The 23,317-nt window shown below is 48.0% G+C and overlaps 1 protein-coding gene across 4 annotated transcripts; it reads left to right on the top strand.

Moving 5' to 3' along the window:
• Positions 1–993: 993 nt before the first annotated feature.
• PLCD4 (phospholipase C delta 4) lies at positions 994–23,167 on the top strand. 4 transcript variants are annotated; one of them, XM_060623589.3, is made up of 16 exons: positions 994–1,132; positions 4,345–4,398; positions 4,541–4,699; positions 5,988–6,216; positions 7,352–7,481; positions 8,310–8,541; positions 12,796–12,997; positions 14,531–14,675; positions 15,556–15,708; positions 18,469–18,663; positions 20,234–20,390; positions 20,731–20,847; positions 21,059–21,231; positions 21,769–21,904; positions 22,247–22,396; positions 22,475–23,167. In XM_060623589.3, exons 2-16 carry the CDS (start codon positions 4,377–4,379, stop codon positions 22,579–22,581), a joined length of 2,307 nt encoding a protein of 768 aa, XP_060479572.3. In that variant the 5' UTR covers positions 994–1,132; positions 4,345–4,376; the 3' UTR covers positions 22,582–23,167. The 4 variants fall into 4 exon arrangements, with proteins under 4 accessions (XP_060479572.3, XP_078306999.1, XP_060479569.2 ...); XM_078450872.1 differs by lacking the exons at positions 994–1,132; positions 4,345–4,398; positions 4,541–4,699; positions 5,988–6,216 and adding an exon at positions 19,997–20,092 and having other exon boundaries at positions 6,344–7,481; XM_060623586.3 differs by lacking the exons at positions 994–1,132; positions 4,345–4,398; positions 4,541–4,699; positions 5,988–6,216 and adding an exon at positions 19,997–20,092 and having other exon boundaries at positions 6,342–7,481; positions 22,247–23,167.
• The last annotated feature ends 150 nt before the right edge of the window (positions 23,168–23,317 follow it).

The raw sequence follows: 23,317 nt of genomic DNA, 5'->3' as shown, positions 1-23,317 counted from the left end.
GTTGAGGATTACCAAAGACCCAGGGAAGAGTATAGAAACTATAAAGTTAGGAGATTTCCTTAGAAAGAACCCAGGTTTGAGTCCGTACCTGTCCTTAGCCTGCTCGATGGGCCAGGGCAGTTTGTTGGCATGCCCAAGTGCTGTGCTGGAAACGCACCTGCTTCTAGTCCCAACTCTGCCTTTAACTAGCTCTGTGACTTTGGACAGCAGCTTCCTGAGCTGGGATAGGAATTCAGGGTTTCCCAGACTTGCTTGTGTATTGGGGGTTCTTTTTAACAATAAATATTCCTGAGCCCCATCCTTTCGAATTCTGATCTGGCCGATTTGGGGTGGGGCTCAGGAGTCTCTATTTTAAGACACTCCTAGGGATAGTGATATAGCCAGGAACCTGTGGGTTAGATGAGTTATGAAAGTCTTCGAGCTCTAACATTCTGCGAGCTATGACCTATGACCAGAGCCATTCTGTCCTCTTTATATGAATGAGTTCAGGCAATAGTTCTGCTCAGAAGCAAGAGAGTGGACAAATGATTCTCTTCCTTCCTGCCCCTCAGAGGGCCCTGAGACACCCTGAATTTCACTGTCATGCCTTTGGCACTATCGGCAACCCTGGCAAAGTCCATCTCTAGGTGACATAAGCCACCTGTAGGTTGAGGACCAAATGTTACTCTGTAGCCCTGGCCACTTCCGACCTTATTTTGCATCTCTGCTCTCTCCTCTGTATTGTAGAGGTAATTATCTGCAGCCTCGAGGATCTCTACATTCACCTCTAGGAGTGAACAGTCAAGACCTACTCTCCTCTCGGGCTTCCTCCACTGTTCCTTACCTTCTCTTGCTCCCACTTCCGATCCTTTGTCCCTTCTTTCCTCACTGCACCTGCATCAGCTGTGACCTTCCTTCCCATCCTACCTTCAAACACCAGAGGAAGCAGCAACACCTAGAACACCTGGGTTCTAAGTCGCGTTCTCTGGGCAATGTGTTCAGTCCGTCTCCTAGGATACGGAGAAAGTGAGCCTGAGTGGAGGGGGTGCACTCCTGAGTGTCCTCCTCCCTCCTGGGCCCCAGTCTCAAAATCTCCACAGGGGACAAGAACCAGAGGTATTGGGAATTAGAAGAGAAAGAAAGAGAGGAAGAGGTGAGCCTGGGGGGAGGGGGGACGCAGGGGGGAGGCGGGGAGAAGGAGGAGGAAAGGAGAGCACAGAGAGGCTGACAAGGAGGCAAGTAGGGAGGCAGACAGGAACAGGAGAGAAGGGTGAGCTGAGGGAAGGGAAAATGAAGGTGTCAGGATGGGGGAGGAGAGAAACTGGAAGAAAGAAAAGAAAGGCTACTAAGTGGGACATGGTGGGGGCAGAAGATGACAGAGAGGAAAGACAAAACGCCCACGTCCCCCATGGATTCGTAGCCCTGCCCTAACCTGCTTCTGAGACAAAACCCTTCCTAAGGGCAGAGCCTTGGTGAAATCTCCAAGCTGGACATATGGAACCATGGTTCTAGTCCCACTTATGCTATTTAGTTAATTCATTCAATGACTCTGGCAGTTCAGTTAATCTTTCTAGTCCTCAGTCCCCTTCTCTATAAAATGAAGCCCAGTTCTGATATCCTGGGGCTCCCAGAGTTGGAATTGGCCCTCGTATGGCCACATGTTGCCTGGATCTAGGTTTCAAATAGCGAGTCAGGAATGGGAGCAGAATTGGAAGAGCAAGGCAAGCCCTGGGGTTGGAGGAGTCTGACAAAAAGCCTTGGATAAATTTCCAAAGAGGGACACCTGGATGGCTCAGTCAGTTAAGCTTCTGACTCTTGATCTCAGCTCAGGTCTTGATTTCAGGGTTGTGAGTTCGAGCCTTGTGTTGGACTACTTAAAAAGAATTTTTTTTTTTTTTTTTCCTAAGGCTCATTTGAGAGGAGATAGGCTCAAAACTAGGAGTGTCCCAGCACTGGAGCTTAGGCTTCCTGTGGGCTTCCCATGTTTCAGGACATTCTGGTGAGGCTTCTGGACACAGGTGTAAGGGAAGGTAATTCTGTCTTTTCCCAGGGCTGAGACCCACCCCATCCCAGAGTCCCTATGCCCCAGACATGGAAGCTGAAATTCAGTGAGGAGAGAAGGCAGGATGTTGGCAAAGGGGAATTAGATCCCTGTCCCCTAGAGTCTGAGGGAGGACCTGAGACATTTAGGAGAGCACCTATTACTTCAGTCTTCGCTCGGCTTTTGCAAGCCTCAGATTCCAGACTGCATCACCACCCAAAAGAGCAGAGCTGTTTTTCTGCCTCTCATGAAGCACTCTGGGCCCCTTTGTCCATCCAGAGGCTTCTTCTGGTCTCATCCACGCTCACATATTCAGCTTCAGCCAGCAAAACCTTTGCTTTTTGGAACTGTCTCGGGGTTCTGTCTCTCCTGAGAGCTGCCTCAAGTTGTCCTTCCCACTTAGATATGGATTGGTTGCCAACCTTCTCCTCTCCCTCTGGGCCCCTGCATGTTCGCTAGTCCTTTAGAAAGTCTTCTGTAGGGGCGCCTGGGTGGCTCAGTCGGTTAAGCATCAGACTCTTGATCTCAGCTCAGGTCTTGGTCTTATGGTTGTGAGTTCAAGCCCCATGTTGGGCTCCACACTGGGTGTGGAGTCTACTTTAAAAAAGAAAGAGGGGCTCCTGGGTGGCTCAGTCGGTTGAGTGTCCAACTTTGGCTCAGATCATGATCTTGCAGTTCGTGAGTTCCAGCCCCGTGTCGGGCTCTGTGCTGACAGCTCGGAGGCTGGAGCCTGCTTCGGATTCTGTGTCTCCCTCTCTCTGTCCCTCCCCAGCTCGTGCTCTCTCTGTCACTCTCAAAAATAAATAAACATTAAAAAATTTTTTTTTAGAAAGGAAGGAAGGAAAGAAGCCTTCATTGTGTCTATCACATTCCTGGACTTCAGCTTTGGGTCCTACAGTCAGGGAAACTGTATTTTCAGTGACCCCCCACATTTTCCCTAAAGATTTATAGGCTCTTCCAACTAAACAGAGATACGGCACTGATAGGCCATGTGACCTGAGACAAGTCACATCACATTTCTGGACTTCTGCTTTTCATTTATGAAATATAGGGAGTTGAACTTCACGATGTTTTAATGGAGCACTACCTGACTGATTTTAGAGATGCTTTTCAGGTTTTAGATACTCACCATTGTCAAAACTTTTAACTTATCAATTAAAAAACACAACAATTCTATTCAAGTGCAGCTCCTTTGCTTATACAAAGCATAGAGCTTTATGCTTCATGAACTTTGCCAGTTCCAGAAAGATTTCGTCAAGAGTTGATAATTTCTTATAGGGGCTACGTATCAAGTCTTCTAGTTCTTTTCAAGGGAAGTTTGTTGTTCCCTACCCAGGTCCTAAATTAGCATAGATCTTAAAGAAGGTTATCTTTTTTAGTAGGTAGAGAGGACTTGAAAACGCAGTTCTAGGACATCTGGGTGGCTCAGTCGGTTAGGCGTCTGACTTCAGCTCAGGTCATGATCTCACAGTCCGTGAGTTCGAGCCCCATGTCGGGATTTGTGCCAACAGCTCAGAGCCCGGAGCCTGCTTCAGATTCTATCTCTGTCTCTCTTTGCCCCTTCCCCACTCACGTTCTGTCTGTCTGTCTGTCTGTCTGTCTCTCTCTCTCTCAAAAATAAATAAACATTAAAAAAATGTAACAAAATGCAGTTCTGAGACTACATAACTTACCTGGTCCATTAAACTGAGAATAACTGTTAGGCCAAGGAGTATAAAATATGCTTTACTGTGTGAAGGCAGAAGGAGATGGCTTATTTTGCAAGTATGGCACTAAGTGTCACAGAAGAGACAAAAGAGATGCTCTGCCCTGGTCCCCAGGAGCTGGTTGATCTGTACAGGAGCGTGGAGAGGGCTCCCAAGATAGAGAAGCTGGGGTGATTCCATCTGGAGAAGAGAAGACTAGGATCTAGAGAGATTCCAGGTTCTTAAAGGGGGCAGCCAGCTTGATGGTAGTCCCTAATAATCAGGAGCTAAGAAGGATGATGCAGGTTACCCAGCGGAATGTGGGGTATTGGGCAGAAAGCTCTGGTGTAGCCCTCTCTGGAGCTGGCTATGGGAAACAGCAGAGGCTTTGGAATCAGACATATTTGGCTTTAAATTCTGAATCTTATGTGATCTGATGCAGGTTTCTTAGCCTCTCTAAGCCTCAGAGTCTAACAAACTCGAACTGGAAGTAAAAAGAGCTGAAGGGTCTGTAGACGAGGTACCTAGCACAGAGTGGCCAGTCAGGGCACACTGGTTTCCTTCTCTTCCTCCTTTGATCTATTATTCTAAGACCACCAGTATTAACCCAAAGCTTTTTGTTCCTCCTTTCTCCTTTAGGTGACTGGCACCAGCTTGTGGAGCAGTAGGTGATGGTGTCCTTGATGCAAGGCCGTGAGTACCCCAGCAGGAGAGGAGGGCTTGGGGACACAGCCCAGGGAAGGGGAGGAGTCTGGACCCCTGTCCCAAGAGCTCCTCCTGGGCCCTCCACCCTCCCTGCCAGCTACCCACCCAGCCCCTTCTTCTCCTGGCCCAGGGCTGCCCATCAATCAAGATGTGCTGCTGATGCAGAAAGGCATGCTGGCGCGCAAGGTGAGGTCCAAAAGCTGGAAGAAACTAAGATACTTCAGACTTCAGGATGATGGCATGACAGTCTGGCATGCCCGGCAGGCGGGAGGCAAGGCCAAGCCCAGCTGTGAGTCACGTGGATAGCTAGGGGTGGGCGTGCTGGGTAGACAGGACTCTGAAGAGGCCAGCAGCTAGAGAGCAGGGGAGGGACCGGGATCCTACAATGTGTCCTTGTGCTGTCCCTCTTGTGTCTCTCTCCTAGCCTACAAAGTGGAAATTATAACAGCACTTGCCTCGTAAGGCTATTTATGAGGATTCAACCAGTTATTGCATGTAAAGGGCTTAGGAGAGCCCTAGCATATAATAAGGCTCAATAAATCACAGGTTATATTTTATTACTATTAAATTAAGGCATGATCTCAGGCATCGGGCTGCTTGGATTAAAACCCTTGCTCTGCAGCTTTCTAGCTGAGTGGACAAGTTACTTAAATTAAGCTTCAGTTTCCTCATCTGCAAAATAGGGATTAAACACTACCTGCCTAGATGGTTACAGGGACTAAATGAGTTCATGTATAAAGCACCTAGCATGGGACCTAAAGCCAGGATGCATTTAATGCATTAGCCACAATGATGAATATTTTTAAAAATCATAAATGCAACATAGCAGTGTGCATCCTATTGGCCAGAGATGCCTTATGAACCCTCTAAAAATCTGATCACAGGACACATCTAAGAGAGTCTGCTTTAGACATATAATCAAAATTCACCAGCCACACCACCTCCAGCTGAGGAAAGGGGGTGGAAGAATTTCTCTGGCTCTCCCCTAGACATCTGGAAAGAGGAAGACCTCAAACCTGGAACAGGGGAATTGAATTTGGGCACATCACAATTCGGTGTAACTGCTACTATGTATACTTCAAGAGTGTTTCCTTCTGTCAGCCCTGACAGTCCTCCTGTGATGCCTCTACATGGGAGCTGAAATTCAGACAGGAGATAAGGCAGGATGTTGGTAAAGGGGGTTTAGAGCCCTGTCCCCTAGAGTCTAAGGACCTGAGACATTCTGTGGCCGGGCCACGGAAGGGACCACCCCTTATTTCAGATGAGAGCACAGAGGGGTTAAGTCATTTTGGTCTGTGTCACACTGCCAGCTGGTGGCCAAAAGCCAGGTCTTGCCACTCCCAACACAGGCCCCTTACCATGCTGCCTATGAAAATGGCCGTGACTCATGGGGAATCTTGAATCCCAGGGGTCTGCATCTCCCTGTACTAAGGATCCAGGGGTTTCATCCTGTGGAGGTTGGAGTTCCTCTTCCCTATGGCTTCACAGAGAGGAAGGGAGTACTGGTCCTTGACCCTTAGCCCCTGCAATTTGGTGGACTCTCTTCCTCAGTGCCCCACTCGTTCCTTCTCCGGCAGTCTCAATCTCCGATGTGGAGACAGTGCGTGAGGGCCATGAGTCTGAGCTGTTGCGCAGCCTGGCAGAGGAGTTCCCCCTGGAGCAGGGCTTCACCATCGTCTTCCATGGCCGCCGTTCCAACCTGGACCTGGTGGCCAACAGCGTTGAGGAGGCCCAGATGTGGATGCGGGGGCTCCAGCACTTGGTGGACTTTGTCACCAGCATGGACCAAAAGGAGCGGCTGGACCAGTATCAGCAGGACGGAGTCAGAGTGGGGACCAGGGGTCACTGAAGGAGCTGCAGGGCTAAGGATGGGGGGGTGGGTGCGGGGCATGTAGGGATAGGGGGGTCTAAGAGTCCAGTTGGGGTGGGCAAGGGCAGCTCAGGCCAATATGAGGCAGAGGATATTGGAGGAGTAATGGAGGCTTGGGACGGCAAAAAACAGCCAGGCAGAGAGTGGGCAGAAGTTAGGCCCTTCAGGATTGGGACAGTGAGAGGCAAAAGGCCAAACAAGGTACTGATCTTGAGAGCTGAACAGAAGATCCCAGTGGCATTAGCTGGCATAGGACTGGGAAGCAGCTTTAGTGGTGTTGACTGATTCAGGTTTCCTAGATTGTATTCACCTTCCATGCCAGTTCGTTCATTCATTTGCTCATTCATTCATTCATTCATTCATTCATTTGCCATTTATTAAGCAGAAGGTGTCAGTCACTATACCACACTTTAGAAGTACAAAGATCAGTGAGACTCAGGCATTGTTTTGGTCGTTGGAAAAAAAATGGAATTGTGTAAGTAACCTAAGTATCTTAGAAGTGTTAGGGGACTTAGATTATTTGTGGGTGTTCAAAGGAAGGAGAAATACTTAATTCTAGCTAAGAGAGTTCTAAGAAAACGTTAGGCAGGAAGTTGCATTTGAGCCGAGCCTTGAAAAGGAGTAGAATTTGAACATAAAGAAGGAGGGAAAGGCTCTCCTGCCTGAGGGAATAGCATGAGTAAAGGCCCAGACATAGAACATTGAAGAGCAGGAGGGAGAGTGGGACATCAGAGAGTGGGGGGGTTGCTAAGTCTGGCCAAAGTACAGGGAGGATAGAGGTGTGGCGAGAAGATGGGTGGGGGCCAGCTCATGGGGGTGAAGACCTTCATCTGTGTTAAGAAACTTGGGCTCCTTTCTGCAGGCAACAGGGAGGCCCCTGCAGGCACCTAAGCCATGCAAGGACAAGATAGATCTCTGGGGAGATTATTCTGGCAGCTAATGTGGAAAATGCATTGGCCATGGAGGAGAGACTGGGAAGATGATAGGGGAGAAGGTGTCAGTGGATGAACATGCACACTCATCTGCACACACAGACACACACATGGTGCTTTTGCCTTGACTCACACCTGGGTGGCTGAGTGACTGGTTCCAGCGTGGAGACAAGAACCAGGATGGTCGCATGAGTTTCCCAGAGGTCCAGCGGTTACTACACCTGATGAATGTGGAAATGGACCAGGAATATGCCTTGCAGCTTTTCCAAGTGAGTCTTTTGGGGAAGGGTTTTCAGAAGCCAGGCAAGGCCACATTCTCAGTTGGCCAGAAGTACTCTGGCCCCATCCAGCATCGCTCTTTGTTGAATCTCTCCTATGCACCCTACCACTATGCCAGGCTCGATGGAGAGTGTCGGGCATGCTTCTTACCCTTCGGTCTTCTTAGAAAGATGATTCATGGGGCACCTGGGTGGCTCAGTCAGTTAAGCATCTGTCTCTTGGTTTCAGCTCAGGTCATGATCTCACAGTTTGTGAGTTCGAGGCCTGCATCGGGCTCCACACTGACAGTGTAGAGCCTGCTTGGGATTCTCTCTCTCCCTCCCTCTCTTTCTCTCTCTGCCCTTTCCCTGCTCACACTCTGTCTCTCACAATAAATAAACTTAAAAAATCTTTTTTAATAAATTAATTTAAAAAAGGAAAGATGATTCATAATCTTATGAAAGGCAAACAATACATTACTATGTCGTAGCTCAAGGACCTCTCTGTCCATAGCCAGAATTTCACAGGTGCCTGGTATCAATGGAAAACTCCAACTGGAATGTGAGCAAATAGGAGGAGGGATCTTTTGACCTTGTTGGGGGGCATTTCACTCTTTCTAATTGAAGTTTTTCTCTAGTAGCAAATGGTGTGGCTGCCATTTTGCTTTTTACTTACCAAAGTGTCTTCTATGAACACTAAATGTCAGGAGTTCTGTGGGCATACTGTGGAAATGTGTTTGTATCCATCTGTCAGTAAGATTGCCCTTACAAGGCAAGTTGAAGCCATAAAATTTGCTCTTAAAAGGATTTGTCCACAGTCCTCTAAACCCTCTCTTGCAGGCAGCAGACACATCCCAGTCTGGGACTCTGGAAGGAGAAGAATTTGTAGAGTTCTATAAGGCGTTGACTAAGCGCCCTGAGGTGCAGGAAGTGTTTGAAAACTTTTCAGCTGATGGGCAGAAGCTGACCCTGCTGGAATTTGTGGATTTCCTCCGAGAGGAGCAGAAAGAAGGAGAAAGAGCTTCAGACCTTGCTCTGGAACTCATCGACCGCTATGAGCCTTCAGATAGCGGTAAGAGGGCCAGAGGGTGGAGAGGCACCGGTCATGGGGCGGGGAGGGGGACCAGGATTACAAAGGTCCAGAGCCAAGCTGCCTTCTGCCTAGCTCAGGGAAGGCTGAGTCTACCCGTATGCCAGTCCCTGTGCTATCATTTTCCTCTCATTCAACCACTCCCTGGGAAGGAGAACAGCGATTTCCTTCCCAAGTAAGACAGGAGTCTCCCATCGTGCTGGATCTCTCCAGAGGAAGACCCTTCCTTAAGTCCCCTCTCTTCCACTCTGCTCCTGCTTCACTTTCAGAATAAGTTCTTCCTGGTATCAACGTTTGTCCCCAGGGGAAAAGGGAGATCCTTGGTCCTCTTGCCTTGGCTTCTCCTCTAGCACATATGATTCCTCTTCCTCTAGCTCCTTCATGGTCCCTGTTTGTTGTTTCTTTAAGTGCTGGGTCTCTGCCCTTTCCTGAGCTCTCCAAATTCTCCGAGTGGTTCTTGAGTCGCTAAGCCCCTGGGGAAGGAAGCTAGCCAGTCCCTGGCTGAGGGGGCGTGATGAGGAGGCCAGTCACCTAGCTTTTAGTAAGCACCACTAACATACGCCCTCTCTGCCTTCAGACCTTTCTCCCTGCCCCTTCAGTGGACATCTCCCTGCCCTCCATGCCCTTCAGAATAGCAGGAACTGACATTAATAATAGGTGATTTACAAGGCACTTTCACATCACTTGCTTCATTTAGTCCTCCCTACAACCTTGTAAATCAAAAGCATAATCTTTATTCGGCTTCTGCTAAGTATCCCGTCATGTGCCAACATTGCTACATGCCTTTTCTCTCCTCATCCTTCCAATGGCCTGTTGAAGTGGGTTCTGTTACTAAGTCAGTTGTGCGAAAGAAGAGAACTAGAGTTTAGAAAGATCAAATGAGCTGCTCAAAGCCAACAGCTAATGAGAGGAAGAATCAGGATTCAAACCCGAGTCACTTGACCCTTTCCTCATACCTCTGTGGAACATGAGGATTAGAGACGAGATGAACGAGAGCTGGACAAAGGACCCACATTTCCAGGTCTCAACTCCCAACGCCCTTTCATTCATTCGTTCACCCACTACGTCAGCCAATGCTTATTGAGCACCTGTCATGGGCCAGGACCTAGGCTCAGGACCAGAAATACAGCAGGAGGAGGTTGGACAAGGACACTGCCCTCATGGAACTTAGAGTCAAACAGAAAGGGCTGGAATCGCTGATTCCAGATACCTGTTCATGCTCAGAGAAGAAAGGGGGCTATAAAGAAATCATTTCAGAAAACTAAACAGAAGAAGAATGCCGAGGCTTTAGAAGTGGGATCTTCCCTTTCCAGTGCAGGATCTGGTAGACATCAGTTACATTTATTCTACTGCCGGTCCTTCTGGATGTTCCCTCCCCTGCATTCACCTGGCAGTTACTATACTCTGGCTGCAGAGCATCGTATCAGCCAGGAGACCTGGGCTCAATTCCCCACTGTACTTCTTTTTTTTTTTCTTTTTCCTTTTTAAAAATTATTTATTTATTTTTAAATTTACATTCAAGTTAGTTAGCATATAGTACAATAATAATTTCAGGAGTAGAGTCCAGTGATTCATCCCCTACATATAACATCCAGTGCTCATCCCAACAAGTGTCCTCCTTAATGCCCCTTGCCCGTTTAGCCCATGCCCCCACCCACAGCCCCTCCAGCAACCCTCAGTTTGTTCTCTATATTTAAGAACCTCTTATGTTTTGTCCCCCTCCCTGTTTTTATATTATTTTTGCTTTCCTTCCCTTATGTTCATCTGTTTTGTATCTTAAATTCTACATATGAGTGATATGATATTTGTCTTTCTCTGACTGACTTGTTTCACTTAGCATAGTACCCTCTGGTTCCATCCACGTTGTTACAAATGGCAAGATTGCATTCTTTTTGATTGCTGAGTAATACTCCATTGGATATATAAACCACATCTTCTTTGTCCATTCATCCATTGATGGACATTTGGGCTCTTGCCATACTTTGGCTATTGTCGATACTGCTGCTATAAACATGGGGGTGCATGTGTCCCTTCGAAACAGCACACCTGTATCCCTTGGATAAATGCCTAGTAGTGCAATTGCTGGGTCATAGGGTAGTTCTATTTTTAGTTTTTTGAGGAACCTCCATACTGTTTTCCAGAGTGGCTGCACCAGCTTGCATTCCCACCAACAATGTAAAAGAGATCCACATCCTCGCCAATATCTGTCATCATCTGAGTTAATTTTAGCCATTCTGACAGGTGTGAGGTGGTATCTCATTGTGGTTTTGATTTGTATTTCCCTGATGATGAGTGATGTGGAGCATTTTTCATGTGTCAGTTGGCCATCTGGATGTCTTCTTTGGACAAGTGTCTATTCATGTCTTTTGCCCATTTCTTCACTGGATTGTTTGATAAGTTCTTTTTAGATTTTGGATACTAACCCTTTATCTGATATGTTGTTAGCAAATATCTTCTCCCATTCTGTCAGTTGCCTTTGAGTTTTGCTGATTGTTTTTCTCACCATGTAGAAGCTTTTTATCTTAATGAGGTCCCAATAGTTCATTTTTGCTTTTGTTTCCCTTGCCTCCAGAGACATGTTGAGTTAGAAGTTGCTGCAGCCGAGGTCAGAGAGGTTTTTGCCTGCTTTCTCCTCTTCCCCACCGTACTTCTTACTAACTGAGTAGCCCTGGGCAAAGTGAGACATGGTTTGCTCATTTGTAAAATAATTGGTTACCGAATGAAATGATGAACATGAGAAGTATCTGGCAACTGTGGATTTACCCTCGTGATTTAAGTTATTACTGTCAAGAAGAAAACTTCCTGCCTGACTTCCTGCCACTGCTTTTCTCCATCTCTAGGCCTTGTCAAAGCTGGAGCAAGGAAGCTGGGCATTAGAGTCAAGTTGTTTGGCCTCCCAAGAGAACCCCCCCTGCAGTGTTGTTAACCTCAGTGAGATGGCATAGCCCAGTGATATGGGTGTGGCTCAGACACCTGGCTGCCTGGGTTCAAATCCCAGCTCCTTCACTTACTAGTTATGTTACCTAACCTCTCAGGGCGGGTTATATTATATCTGCCTCATCATGTCGGTGAGAGCATTAAGAGAGATGCTGCATGGAACGTCCCAGGTATAAGTGCTCAGTATTAGTTGTCATTGTTGGTATTGTATGAAGCCCATGCTGAGATGGGTGAGGGCTATGGAAGGAGTGACAGGACCCTACCATCAAAGAAAGTGTAGTGTAAGGTGATATTGGACAAATACTTTTCAAAATACCATCTAAGAATTGATGATAGGAAGAAACCCTCAGGTCATGGTCGGCAGCAGCTACGCAGCCCAGGGAATAAACCACAGGTACCTCGGTCATGCCACTGAGTCTTTGACTTTGTTTCTCTCTGGTCCTCAGCTTCCCCATCTATAAAATTAACCCTTTGCACTGAATACTATGCTGTCCATTATGGTAACCATGAGCTCTGTGTGACTATTTACATTTAGATTAACTAAAATCAGGGTGCCTGGCTGGCTCAGTTGGAAGAGCATGGGACTCTTAATCTCGGGGTCATGAGTTCAAGCCCCACACTGGGTGTAGACATTACTTAAAAGAATAAATAAATTAAAACTTAAAAAATAATAATTAGCTAAAATCAAAATTTTAAATTCAGTTCTTCAGTCACACAACCACATTTCAGGTGCTCGGTAGCCATATGTGTTTAGAAGCTACCATACTGGATGGCACAGAATAGAACATTTCCATCGTTGCAGAAAGTTCTATTGGATAGCACTGGATTAGAATGATTAAAATGATTTGTTTTTAACTAATACTTTTTTTTTTAAGCTTATATATTTTTGAGAGAGACAGAGAGACCATGAGTGGGGGAGGGGCAGAGAGAGAAGGAGAGAGAATCCCAAGCAGGCTCCCAGCTCAGCACAGAGCCCGACGTGGGGCTCAATCCCACAACTGTGAGATTGTGATCGGAGCCGAAATTAGGAGTTGGATGCTCAACCACCTGAGCCACCCAGGCACTGCTGGACTAGAATGATCTTAATGTTTCTCCTTGTAGCTTTAACTTTCTCTGAGGGTGGCGATGATCGAAGTGACAGTGGGTGGGGCACATTTTGGGATCTAGAGGCTGGGAGTGGACACCATCTATAAGTCAGGACTCTGGAAGAGGGGGTGGGGTGAAAGACGGGCTGGGGTTGTGCTGGGATGCTCTCACTCAGAGCTTCTCACTCTGGCATTCCCCTGCTCCCCACCTTAGGCAAAGTGCGACATGTGCTGAGCTTGGATGGCTTCCTCAGCTACCTCTGCTCGAAGGATGGCGATGTCTTCAACCCAGCCTGCCTCCCCATCTACCAGGATATGACTCAACCCCTGAACCACTATTATATCAACTCCTCTCACAACACCTACCTAGTGGGGGACCAGCTTTGTGGCCAGAGCAGCGTCGAAGGATATATACGGTGCAGCGGGAAGGGCTCCAGCTCATGAGAAGGGGCCATCTGTGCTCTCAGTAGCTAACAGGGATTGAGAAGATGTCCTGGGGGTGGGGGGGGGGGGGCTTGGGGCTGAGGATCCATGGATCCCTGGGAGACTTGAAGGACATGTTGAAGACTGACAGGAGACTAGTATTGAAACTCTATGGGTATATAGAGCTGCTTTCTCTTTCATAGGCTGTGAAATGCTCCTGGAACCCAGAGGTCCTGACAGGTTTATTTTGAACAAATAAAGTAAATGTTACACAAAAGCAGTAGTGCATAGAAGTTAGAAACGTATGTTCTGGAGTCGGACCATTTGAGGTCAAATCCTAGCTCTCTCAGAGCTTGGTACTCTGATTCTAAGTACTTAACCCCTCTGTACTTCAGTTTCCCCTTCTATGAAATAGGGATGATAACAATGCCTATTCTGAGTTGTGAGGACTTTTTAAAATGTTTATTTATTTATTTTTGAGTGGGGCAGGGGCAGGGGCAGGGCAGAGAGAAGAAGACAGAGAATCCCAAGCATGCTCCACGTTGTCAGCACAGAGCCCGATGTGGGGCTCGATCTCACGAACCTCAGATCATGCATGACCTGAGCTGAAATCAAGAGTTGGACACTTAACCGACTGAGCCACCCCGGCTCCCCCTGAGTTGTGAGGATTAAATGAGATAATCCATGTGTTAATAGCTAATAAGTGGTATCTGCTTTTATTGTGATTATCTGTGGTTAGATTGAATAGTCAAGATATCTTGACTTACAGTGCCAGCAACTGAACTAGCAGCTTCAGGGTATACAAAGATTAGTGAAATATATTGTTTCTGCCCCAGGACATTCAGTAGAGAAAATAAAGTATAAATTTACTGAGAGTTTGAGGGGTGCTTGGCTGGCACAGTTGGTAGAACATGCAACTCTTGATCTTGGGGTCGTGAGTTCAAGCCCTACGTTGGGCATAGAGCTTACTTTAAAAACAAACAAATAGGGGTGCCTGGGTGGCTCAGTTGGGTTAAACATCCGACTTTGGCTCACGTCATGATCTCGCAGTTTGTGAGTTCCAGCCCCACGTCAGGCTCTGTGCTGACAGCTCAGAGCCTGGAGCCTGCTTTGGATTCTGTGTCTCCTTCTCTCTCTGCCCCTCCCCCACCTGTGCTCTGTCTCTCTCTGTCTCTCAAAAATAAATAAATGTAAAAACAAACAAACAAATTTCCTAAGAGTTTAAATAACTCAGGGGCTGCAGAACGGTACACAACCAGAACACCAGAAGCATCATGAGGCAATATGTGATGACTTGCTGAAGGCAGCCTGTGAGTTAGGTGGGCTGGGGGTGGGGGGGTGGGTGGAGGTGGTGAGAGCTGTAACAGTGTTCCAGTGGACAGAGAAAGGCCCACGGAGATGTAGCATGAAAGGGTCTTAACAGATAAGTGCCACCGAGCACTGTTCTCTCCAGAGTGGGTAAGGGTCCCTAGTCGGAAGAGGAGACCTTGACCTCTCTGTCTCTTGGTGTTTGGGGTTTTTTGCAGGGCCCTGAAGAGGGGGTGCCGCTGTGTGGAGGTGGATATATGGGACGGACCTAGTGGGGAGCCTATCGTTTACCATGGACACACCCTGACCTCCCGCATCCCGTTCAAAGATGTCGTGGCCACTGTAGCACAGTACGCCTTCCAGGTAGGAGCCCCGGGATGAGCATACTGGTGAGGGAAGATGATCTGAGGGAGGAGCGGCTGGCTCTGGATCTGCAGAGGGTAGAGGGATCCAGGGGAGGTCATATCAAATAGCATATATGTGTAACTGAAACATCAGGCGAATATTAAGGGATTATGAATAAGGGTTGGGTATGTCATCAGTAATTAGTAGTCAGAGAGGCTATTGCTAGAGATTAGTAACTAGTACCTTGAATAACTGTCACCTATTTGGGAGAGGGTGGATAAGGAAGCAGAGAAGATGGTGGGTAGGGCTGGGGGACAAGAGGAATCGGGAGATGAGAGTGTAACATGAGCACATAGTTAGGGGAATGGCCTAGCCTTCCCACTCTGAGGCTAAACACTCAAAGGTCCCAGAGGGACCTGGGTCAGACCTGGTACAAGTCTCAGATTTGGGATCCCAAGAATGACTTTTTAATTTTTCTTCTTATTTATTTATTTATTTATTTTTATTTTTATTTTTATTTTTTTGAGAGAGAGAAAGAGCATGCACAAGTAGCAGGGAGGCAGAAGAGGGGCGGGGAGAGAATTCCAAGCAGGTTCCAGACTATTAGCCTGGAGCCTGACACTGGGCTTGAACTCACCAACCGTGAGATCATGACCTGAGCCGAAATTAAGAGTCGGGCACTTAACCGACTCTGCCACCCAGGCGCTCCCCCAACAGTGACTTTTAAACATGGGGTGAGCCCCAGACCCAGAAAGACCTCCTTGACACCTGGAATCGGGTCAGAGGAGTTTAGCCATCAGGCTACTCCGCTGAGTGAGTCACCAGGGGAGGCCTGGAGATGCAAGGAAGTTACAGGCTATAGAACTCTGGCTCCAGCGTCCCCTCCCTTCCCTATCAGACATCAGACTACCCAGTCATCTTGTCCCTGGAGAACCACTGCACGTGGGAGCAGCAGCAGGTCATGGCGCTTCATCTGACTGAGATCTTGGGGGAGCAATTGCTGAGCACAACCTTGGACGGGCTGCTGCCCACTCAACTGCCCTCGCCTGAGGTAGGCGCCCTGTTCCCCGAGCCCGGGCTCTACCGTGGCTTCCATACCCTCCCCATCTCGGCTCCTTCCTCCATGCCCCTCCTTTCCCTTCTCCTCACCCTCAGATGGATTATCCTTCTCTTTAATATCTTGGAGACAACTTTTTTTTAATTAAAAAATTTTTATTTTAGAGAGGGAAAGAACATGAGCAGGGGAGAGGGACAGAAGGAGAGAGAGAGAGAGAGAGAGAGAGAGAGAGAGAGAGAGAGAGAGAATCCCAAGCAGTCTCCACACTCACGTGGAGCCCAGTGTGGGGCTCAATACCATGACCCGATGTCCCAACAATTTTAATTTTTAAAAAATACAATTGAATACAGAATTGTTTATAGTTCTCTAAATTTTAAATCAATTATTTACTTATTTCTTTTTTCAATGGAAATATCTTTTTTTTCCTGATAGTTCATAATTATTGTAGACTATACAAATAATATACAGAAAGGGAAGTCCCCCACCATAATCTCAGCCTCTCCCAAAACAGCTGTCAATAGATTTTTAAGGTTCATTTATTTTGAGAGAGAGAGAGAGAGAGAGAGAGAGAGTGAATATGAGTGGAGGAGGGACAGAGAAAGAGGGAGAGAAAATCCCAAGCAGACTCTACGCTCCACAGTAAGCCTGATCCGAGGTCGATCTCACGACCCTGAGATCATGACCTGAGCTGAAATCAAGAGCTGGAAAGCTTAGCCGACTAAGCCACCCAGGTGCCCTGTCAATAGTTTTTTTTTAATGCTTATATAAACATGTGTGTGTATATATATTTATGTTTTTAAAAACGTGCATGGGGTCCTTTTCTATATCCCTTTTATATTTCACATACCGTATATATCATGGATGTCTTTTCATGTATAATTTTGCTCCTTCTAATAGCTGTTCTATTTCCTATGTGGTATTCTATTTTCTGTTATGAACCATCATTTATTCAACCAGTAAATGGTAATCATTCAGGTTGTTGCTAAGTTTTCATTTTTACATACAGCTTTGTCCATTTATTCTTTCTGTGAGATGGGTTTCTAGAAGTAAAATTGCTGGGTTGGAGAGTTTGCATGTTGATATTTTGGTAATTATTACCAAGTTGCCCCCGGAGGAAAAAAACCAAATTGCATTCCAACCAACAGTGTAAGATAATGACTACAAACAACTCCAGTAGTGAGATGATTCAGAGTGGCAAATGTGGAAAAAAAAAAAAAAAAAGAAAGAAAGAAAAGTTCAAGTTTTTAAAAAAGAAAGGTCTATATTTTCTTCTTTTGGATTAATTTATATTATTTACCCACTTTTATTGGGGTTTATAATCTTTTTTTAAATTTTATTTTAGATAGAGCTCATACAGGGTAGGGAGGGGCAGAGGGAGAGAGAGAGAGAGAGAGAGAGAGAGAGAGAGAGAGAGAGAGAGAGAAAGAGAGAATCTTAAGCAGACTCATGCTCAGCATGGAGTCTGACTTGGGGCTCAATCCCATGACCCAAGCCAAAATCAAGAGTTAGACACTCAACTGACTGAGCTACCCAGGAACCCCAGGTCACCCTGGGTTTGTAATCTTTGTTGATACATAACAAATTTGTTTGTTTTACAGAGATGATTCCTAAGCAAGAAACTGTAGTTGCGGTTTTATTTATTTATTTACTTACTTACTATTTATTTATTTATTTATTTATTTAGGAGAGACAGAGGGAGAGACAGCATCAGCAGGGGAGGGGCAGAGAGAGAGGGAGTCACAGAATCCGAAGTGAGCTGCAGGCTCTGAGCTGTCAGCACAGAGCCCAATGTGGGGCTCGAACACTTGAACCATGAGATCATGACCTGAGCCAAAGTCTGATGCTTAACTGACTGAGCCACCCAGGCGTCCCTGTTTGTTTGTTTGTTTTATTATTTTTAAGTAGGCTCCATGCCCAATGTGGGGCTTGAACTCACGACCCTGAGATGAAGAGTCCCCTGCTCTCCCAACAGAGCCGGTCAGGTGCCCCTATAACAAGTTTTTAAATGTTAAAGATATAAATGCTTTGGAAAATATCTGTTTTTGCAGTCTTTGCTTTTGGACTATTGCATCTTCTGCCTTATTGGGGATTTTGTTTTTAATGTTTATTTATTTTTGACAGAGAGAGAGAGAGAGAGACAGAGCACAAGTGGGGGAGGGGCAGAGAGAGAGGGAGACACAGAATCCGAAGCAGGCTCCAGGCTCTGAGCTGTCAGCCCGACGCAGGGCTCGAACCCACAAATTGTGTGATCATGACCTGAGCCGAAGTCGGACGCTCAACCGACTGAGCCACCCAGGCGCCCCATGCCCTATTGGGGATTTGAAGCTTTATGTAGTCAAATCTGCCAGTCTTTTTTATGTCTTCTGAGTTTTCATCTCCTGTTTTTTTTCTTCTTTTTTCCACTTCCTGTTTCTAAAGGCTTTCCCACTGAAAGATTATTCAAAAAGATTCTCTATTTTTTTCTGATACTCTTAGTTCTTTACATTTAAATCTTTAATCTGGGAGAAATCTTCAAATGTGAGGTAGGGGTCCCATGTATTGTTTTCCAAATGGATAGGGATGTTACAAGTTGGCTTAAGGATAGGGAATCCCTACTGTATGTATCATGCAGCGCCCCGCCCCCCACCATGGGCACTCCTGACCACCCACTTCCCCTGTCTTTGAGGTGGTCCCATCAGAGCAGTGGGCACTGCATGGTCCCCAGGAGGGGCCCAGAGCAGACAAGTAAACAAGTCCCTTCATTTCCACCCCCAGGAACTTAGGAGGAAGATCCTGGTGAAGGGGAAGAAGCTACAGACCCTTGAGGAGGACCTCGAGGAAGAGGAAGAGGAGGAAGTGCTGGAGTCTCAACTGGAGGGAGAGCAGGAGGCTAAGCCAGAGCTGGAGGCCCAGTTTGAGTCTGAGCCCCAGGAGCTGAGCCCCCGCAGTAAGGACAAAAAGAAGGACAAGGTGGGCCAGGAGGGTGGTCTTTCCGCTCTAGCACTGGGTCGGTCTGTACCATAAGCTGAGTTCGTGTGTGGAGAGACTAGAGCCAAGCAAGGTGGAGAGCCAAGGAGCAAAACGCCCCTTACCCCCAGAAAACGAGGTGTAGGGATGGCACCACTATATATGGTCAGAGAGAGAGAGAGAGAGAGAGAGAGAGAGAGAGAGAGAGATTGCAGTGGCTTTCCAACTTCTTTGGGCCATGAAATCTTTTTCGAATGAAATCTTATACGGGTGCTCCGTATACAAAAGAGATAAATGTGGAGCTGTCCTAGGTGGAGCACCTATTTGGCTCTCTCCTGGGTCCCCCGCTGACTCCTGAGATATCTTTTTAAAATAACCATTTTTTAATGTTCATTTTTTGAGAGCAAGCAAGCTCAGTTCGGGGAGGGGCAAAAGAGAAAGACACAGAATCCAAAGCAGGCTTCAGGCTTTGAGCCATCAGAACAGAGCCTGACATGGGGCTTGACCCCACGAACCAAGAAATCATGACTTGAGCTGAAGTCAGATGCTTGACCGAGTCATCCAGGCGCCCCTCCTGAGACATCTTTGTACTAATTCTCAATCTTCTTAAAGGCCAGATTGAAAACCACTGGTGTGGGGAGAGCAGGGAGAGGAGAAGGAGGGAGGGAGGAAAGGAGGGAGGGAGGGAGAGAAAGAGGACAAAAACACGCTCTACTGTATTGGGTAAGTAGGGCTTAGTGGAGGGACGCCTGTGGCCTCATCTAAAATGAGCTTAGAGAAAGCTTCTTGGAAAAGGTGACTCTGAGAAGGGGCCGGAAATGACCAAAAAGAAGGAACAGAAAGTCAGGGAAGGCGAAAGCTTCAAGAAGGCTGTGCCAAGGTGGTCCAACTCCCTGTGGGGAAGGGGTGCCATTGGTGGGTCCGCCAAGATCCTGGTTTGAAGCCTGCATTTCCTTCTCATGCGCTTCCTTGACTTAGCTGACTAACTGCTGGCTTACCCTGTCCTCTCTGGGGCTGTGGTGTCTAACCTGCTACCATGTCCAGGGAAGGAAATGGGAATTCAGGAGACAAATGTAACGCTATTACTCTGGGACCCTCACATCCTTCCAGGTGTGACTTCCATGCCCATTTGCATACCTTGCATCTGTCTGGGTTTGACCAAAATTCACTATTGTTTTAAAAGATGAGAGGTAGGGAGGATGACACCCCTCTGCTTAAAAATCATTACAAACCTGTTGCCCAGAAAGTAACAGTAGAGCAGACCCTTTAAGCCCAGAAGCTGAAACCAGTCCCATCAGTGTATGTAGACTGCCTTTATTCCCATTCCCATCCCCAGGTTGTGATGTGTCCGCCGTTTTGTACGCCTATCTGTTGTCAGATTATGGTTCAGGCTCCTAGTTCCAAGCATGAGTCCCTTCTCTTTCCCAAGCAGGTGAGGCAGGAGGGGGAATGCAATGGGGAGGCAGTGGGCAGAGGCTCAGGCTGGGTGGGGAAATTCAGATCCTGGCCACCGGCCCCTTCCTCTCAGATCGCTGAGGGTTCAATTTCATCTTCCTATTTTCTCCTTTTCCAGAAATGCAAACCCATCATGTGTCCATCCCTCTCTGCCCTGGTTGTCTACTTGAAGGCCGTCTCATTCCACAGCTTCACTCACTCGAGGGAGCACTACCGCTTCTATGAGACATCATCTTTCTCTGAAACCAAGGCCAAGAGCCTCATCAAAGAGGCTGGTCAGGACCGAAAGGAAGGGCCAGGGAGGGAATTGGGATGAGTAGGGTCAGGCTGCTGGGCAGGCAGATGAGTCCCAAGAAAGAGGACAAAGGGACAAAGGAGAGATGAGGGAGCTACGAAACTCCTCAGAGTAGGCACAGGGACAGGAGTTATGAGTAGTGGGCTCATGGCTCCAGGGATAGGGAACCTGGGGAGACGGGTCAGGATGGAACAGAGAGGCATGGTGAAGCCTTCCGGAGCTGGCCTTGCAAGGTGCTGGGCACAAGAGTGAAGTACCTGGGGCCAGGGAAGTGGTGGAATCCACTCCATTGCCATCTCCCTACTATATCCCTTTTGCAGGCAATGCGTTTGTGCAGCACAACGCCTGGCAGTTAAGCCGTGTGTATCCCAGTGGCCTGAGGACAGATTCGTCCAACTACAACCCCCAGGAACTCTGGAATGCGGGTTGCCAGATGGGTGAGGGGGCAGCAGGGACAAGGAGGAGGGAGGGGAAGGGCCACAGGTGGCAAGAGGGCCGGGGAATGCTTGAAGTGTGCTAGGCTGAGAAAGATGCTAAGGGGGTGTTCCCAGCAGGCCCTCTTCTACCCAACACATTTCCTTACTCCCCTGAAAGAGGGCCTAGATGGTTCCTGAGATACATCCTTCCTTCCTATTCTGGGGCTCTCAGTGGCTATGAATGTGCAGACTGCGGGGCTGGAGATGGACATCTGTGATGGGCTCTTCCGCCAGAACGGTGGCTGTGGCTATGTGCTGAAGCCAGACTTCCTGCGTGACACCCAGAGTTCCTTCCACCCAGAGAGGCCCATCAGCCCTTTCAAAGCCCAGACCCTCCTAATCCAGGTACCTTGGAGAGGAGAAACTGTCAGGCAGAGCCTAGGGTAGCTGGGATAGAAGCAGGGGGAGGAGATGGCTGGGCCTGGTGGGAGCGTGATGGGTGAATTCCTCACGAGGCGGCACAGCCCAACTGTGAACAGTGTGGTCTTTGGGGCCAGTTGCCTCGGTTCAAGTCCGTTCACGGGCTGTGTATCTCTGGGCAGGTTCCTTAACCTCTGGCTCCTCACCTGCAGAATGGGGGTATGATACCACCCACCTCACAGGGTTGTTGTGATTAACATAAAGTGCCTACAACAATGTCTGGTGCAGAGTAAATGCAGGAAAGGGGTTGCTGACGTTAACATACCTGCTTCCAAACCTTGTTAAATTTCTACTTGGATGCATTTTAAATTGCAGGTAGATTACTAGAAGAGAATGTATTACCCAAATCCAGAAGCCGTAGCGCAAGGTCCTGTGTATCCCTGCCCCCCTCCCCTGGGTGTAAGAGTGAGCTGGAGCGGGGCTGGGAACAGGAACTATTGAGGTTCCAAGTCCTGCTTACAGGTGATCAGTGGTCAGCAACTCCCCAAGGAGGACATGACTAAAGAGAGGTCCATTGTGGATCCACTGGTGAGAGTTGAAATCTTCGGTGTCCGCCCAGACACAACCCGGCAAGAGACGAACTATGTGGAGAACAATGGTGAGACTGGGCAGTGCTGGGGGGAGAGGAGGAACATGGCCGTTTTCCTACCATGCTGCCCTCCATGAAGCACAGTCCTGGTCACCACCCCTCTCCCACCCCCAAGAGGAGCAGTGTAGAACGGGACAAAGAAGGGCTCGGACATCTTGGGTCTGAGTCCTGGCCCCTTACTTATAAGCTCCGACAGTGTGGGCAAATTGCTCACCCACTCTGGGCCTCCATTGCCTCACCTCGACTCCCTCACACTGATCGCTCTGAAAATCACAGTGGCCCGGGATGGGGTTAAAGAAAACTGCCAATGATCTGTCCCTTCACTCCCACCGTCTTTCACCCCCTCTTCAGGTTTTAATCCATACTGGGGGCAGACACTATGCTTCCAGGTCCTGGTGCCTGAACTGGCCCTGCTGCGTTTTGTGGTAAATGATTACAACTGGAAAACCCGACACGACTTTATTGGGCAGTACACACTTCCTTGGACCTGCATGCAACAAGGTGGGCCGGTCCCCCAAGCCCTGGCCAGCGGTCCAGCTCCGGCTCCCTTCCTAATGCTGTCCTCCTGCCCCTTTCCAGGCTACCGCCACATACACCTACTCTCCAAGGACGGCACCAGCCTCCATCCAGCCTCCATCTTTGTGCATATCTGCATCCGGGAAGGACTAGAGGGGGATGAATCCTAAGGCGGGCACTTCTTGGGAAGGGTGGGTGCGCTGGCTTGAGATGGTAAGAAAAACCTGGAAGGATGCTCCAGAAGGCAAACAGAGGTGGTAAAAACCAGGTTTTGGGTTGTGCATTCCTAAGCACAAAATTACCTCACCTTTCCTAACAAGCAAATCTAGGACCTGATCTTTCACTCTCTCTCTCTTCCCTTTCTTCGTTTTTCCACCTGTGGTATCTTTTCTGCCCCTTTCTTCGCATACTCTCCGCTGGACTTCCTTCCTCTTGCCACAGCCTCAATCCCATACCTCAGTCCCAAAGGATGAATCTCTTTCATCAACCCTGGCTCAAACGATGGTTGCCACCAGAAACCCAGGGAGGGGCTTGGAGCAGAGAAACACCAAGAGGCATTATCCCCTCCACACTAACTTCCTTAAAGCTCAGAGCCAAGGAAAGGATAGACCAATCCTCCAGATTCCCCAGGCAAAGGCTGGGGAAGGAGACCTGACCCCAAGACTACACGGACTCTTAAGAGAACACTGCACAGCCGAGTCCCCACTGGACTGCTCTTCCCTAGTCCCACTTGTATAAACAGAGCTTTTCTCCCCAGTTGTGCTTGAGTATGGTCTGTCACTGTCGGGCAAGAGGAAGTATGAAGGTTGGGAGACATTCAGGTAGACAGGTGGGCTAGGGAAAGGGTAGGAAAATAAGAAATTTCCAGGGGCCCCTGCATGTGCTACATAATGTAGAAAGGTTCAT

The sequence above is a fragment of the Panthera onca genome, chromosome C1 (genome assembly GCF_046562875.1).
Source record: "Panthera onca isolate mPanOnc1 chromosome C1, mPanOnc1 haplotype 2, whole genome shotgun sequence".
Taxonomy (NCBI): domain Eukaryota; kingdom Metazoa; phylum Chordata; class Mammalia; order Carnivora; family Felidae; genus Panthera; species Panthera onca.
The sequence above is the reverse complement of the archived record's forward strand: the minus strand, read 5'-3'. Positions and strand labels throughout refer to the sequence as shown.

What these genes read in the sequence shown, in the direction of transcription:
- PLCD4 (XM_060623589.3), top strand. Translation starts at nt 4,377, where the DNA reads ATGGTGTCCTTGATGCAAGGCC. An exon ending in GAATGCGGGTTGCCAGATGG is followed by an intron (nt 20,848 to 21,058) that starts GTGAGGGGGCAG and finishes TGGGGCTCTCAG; the next exon opens with TGGCTATGAATGTGCAGACT. An exon ending in TTGGACCTGCATGCAACAAG is followed by an intron (nt 22,397 to 22,474) that starts GTGGGCCGGTCC and finishes GCCCCTTTCCAG; the next exon opens with GCTACCGCCACATACACCTA.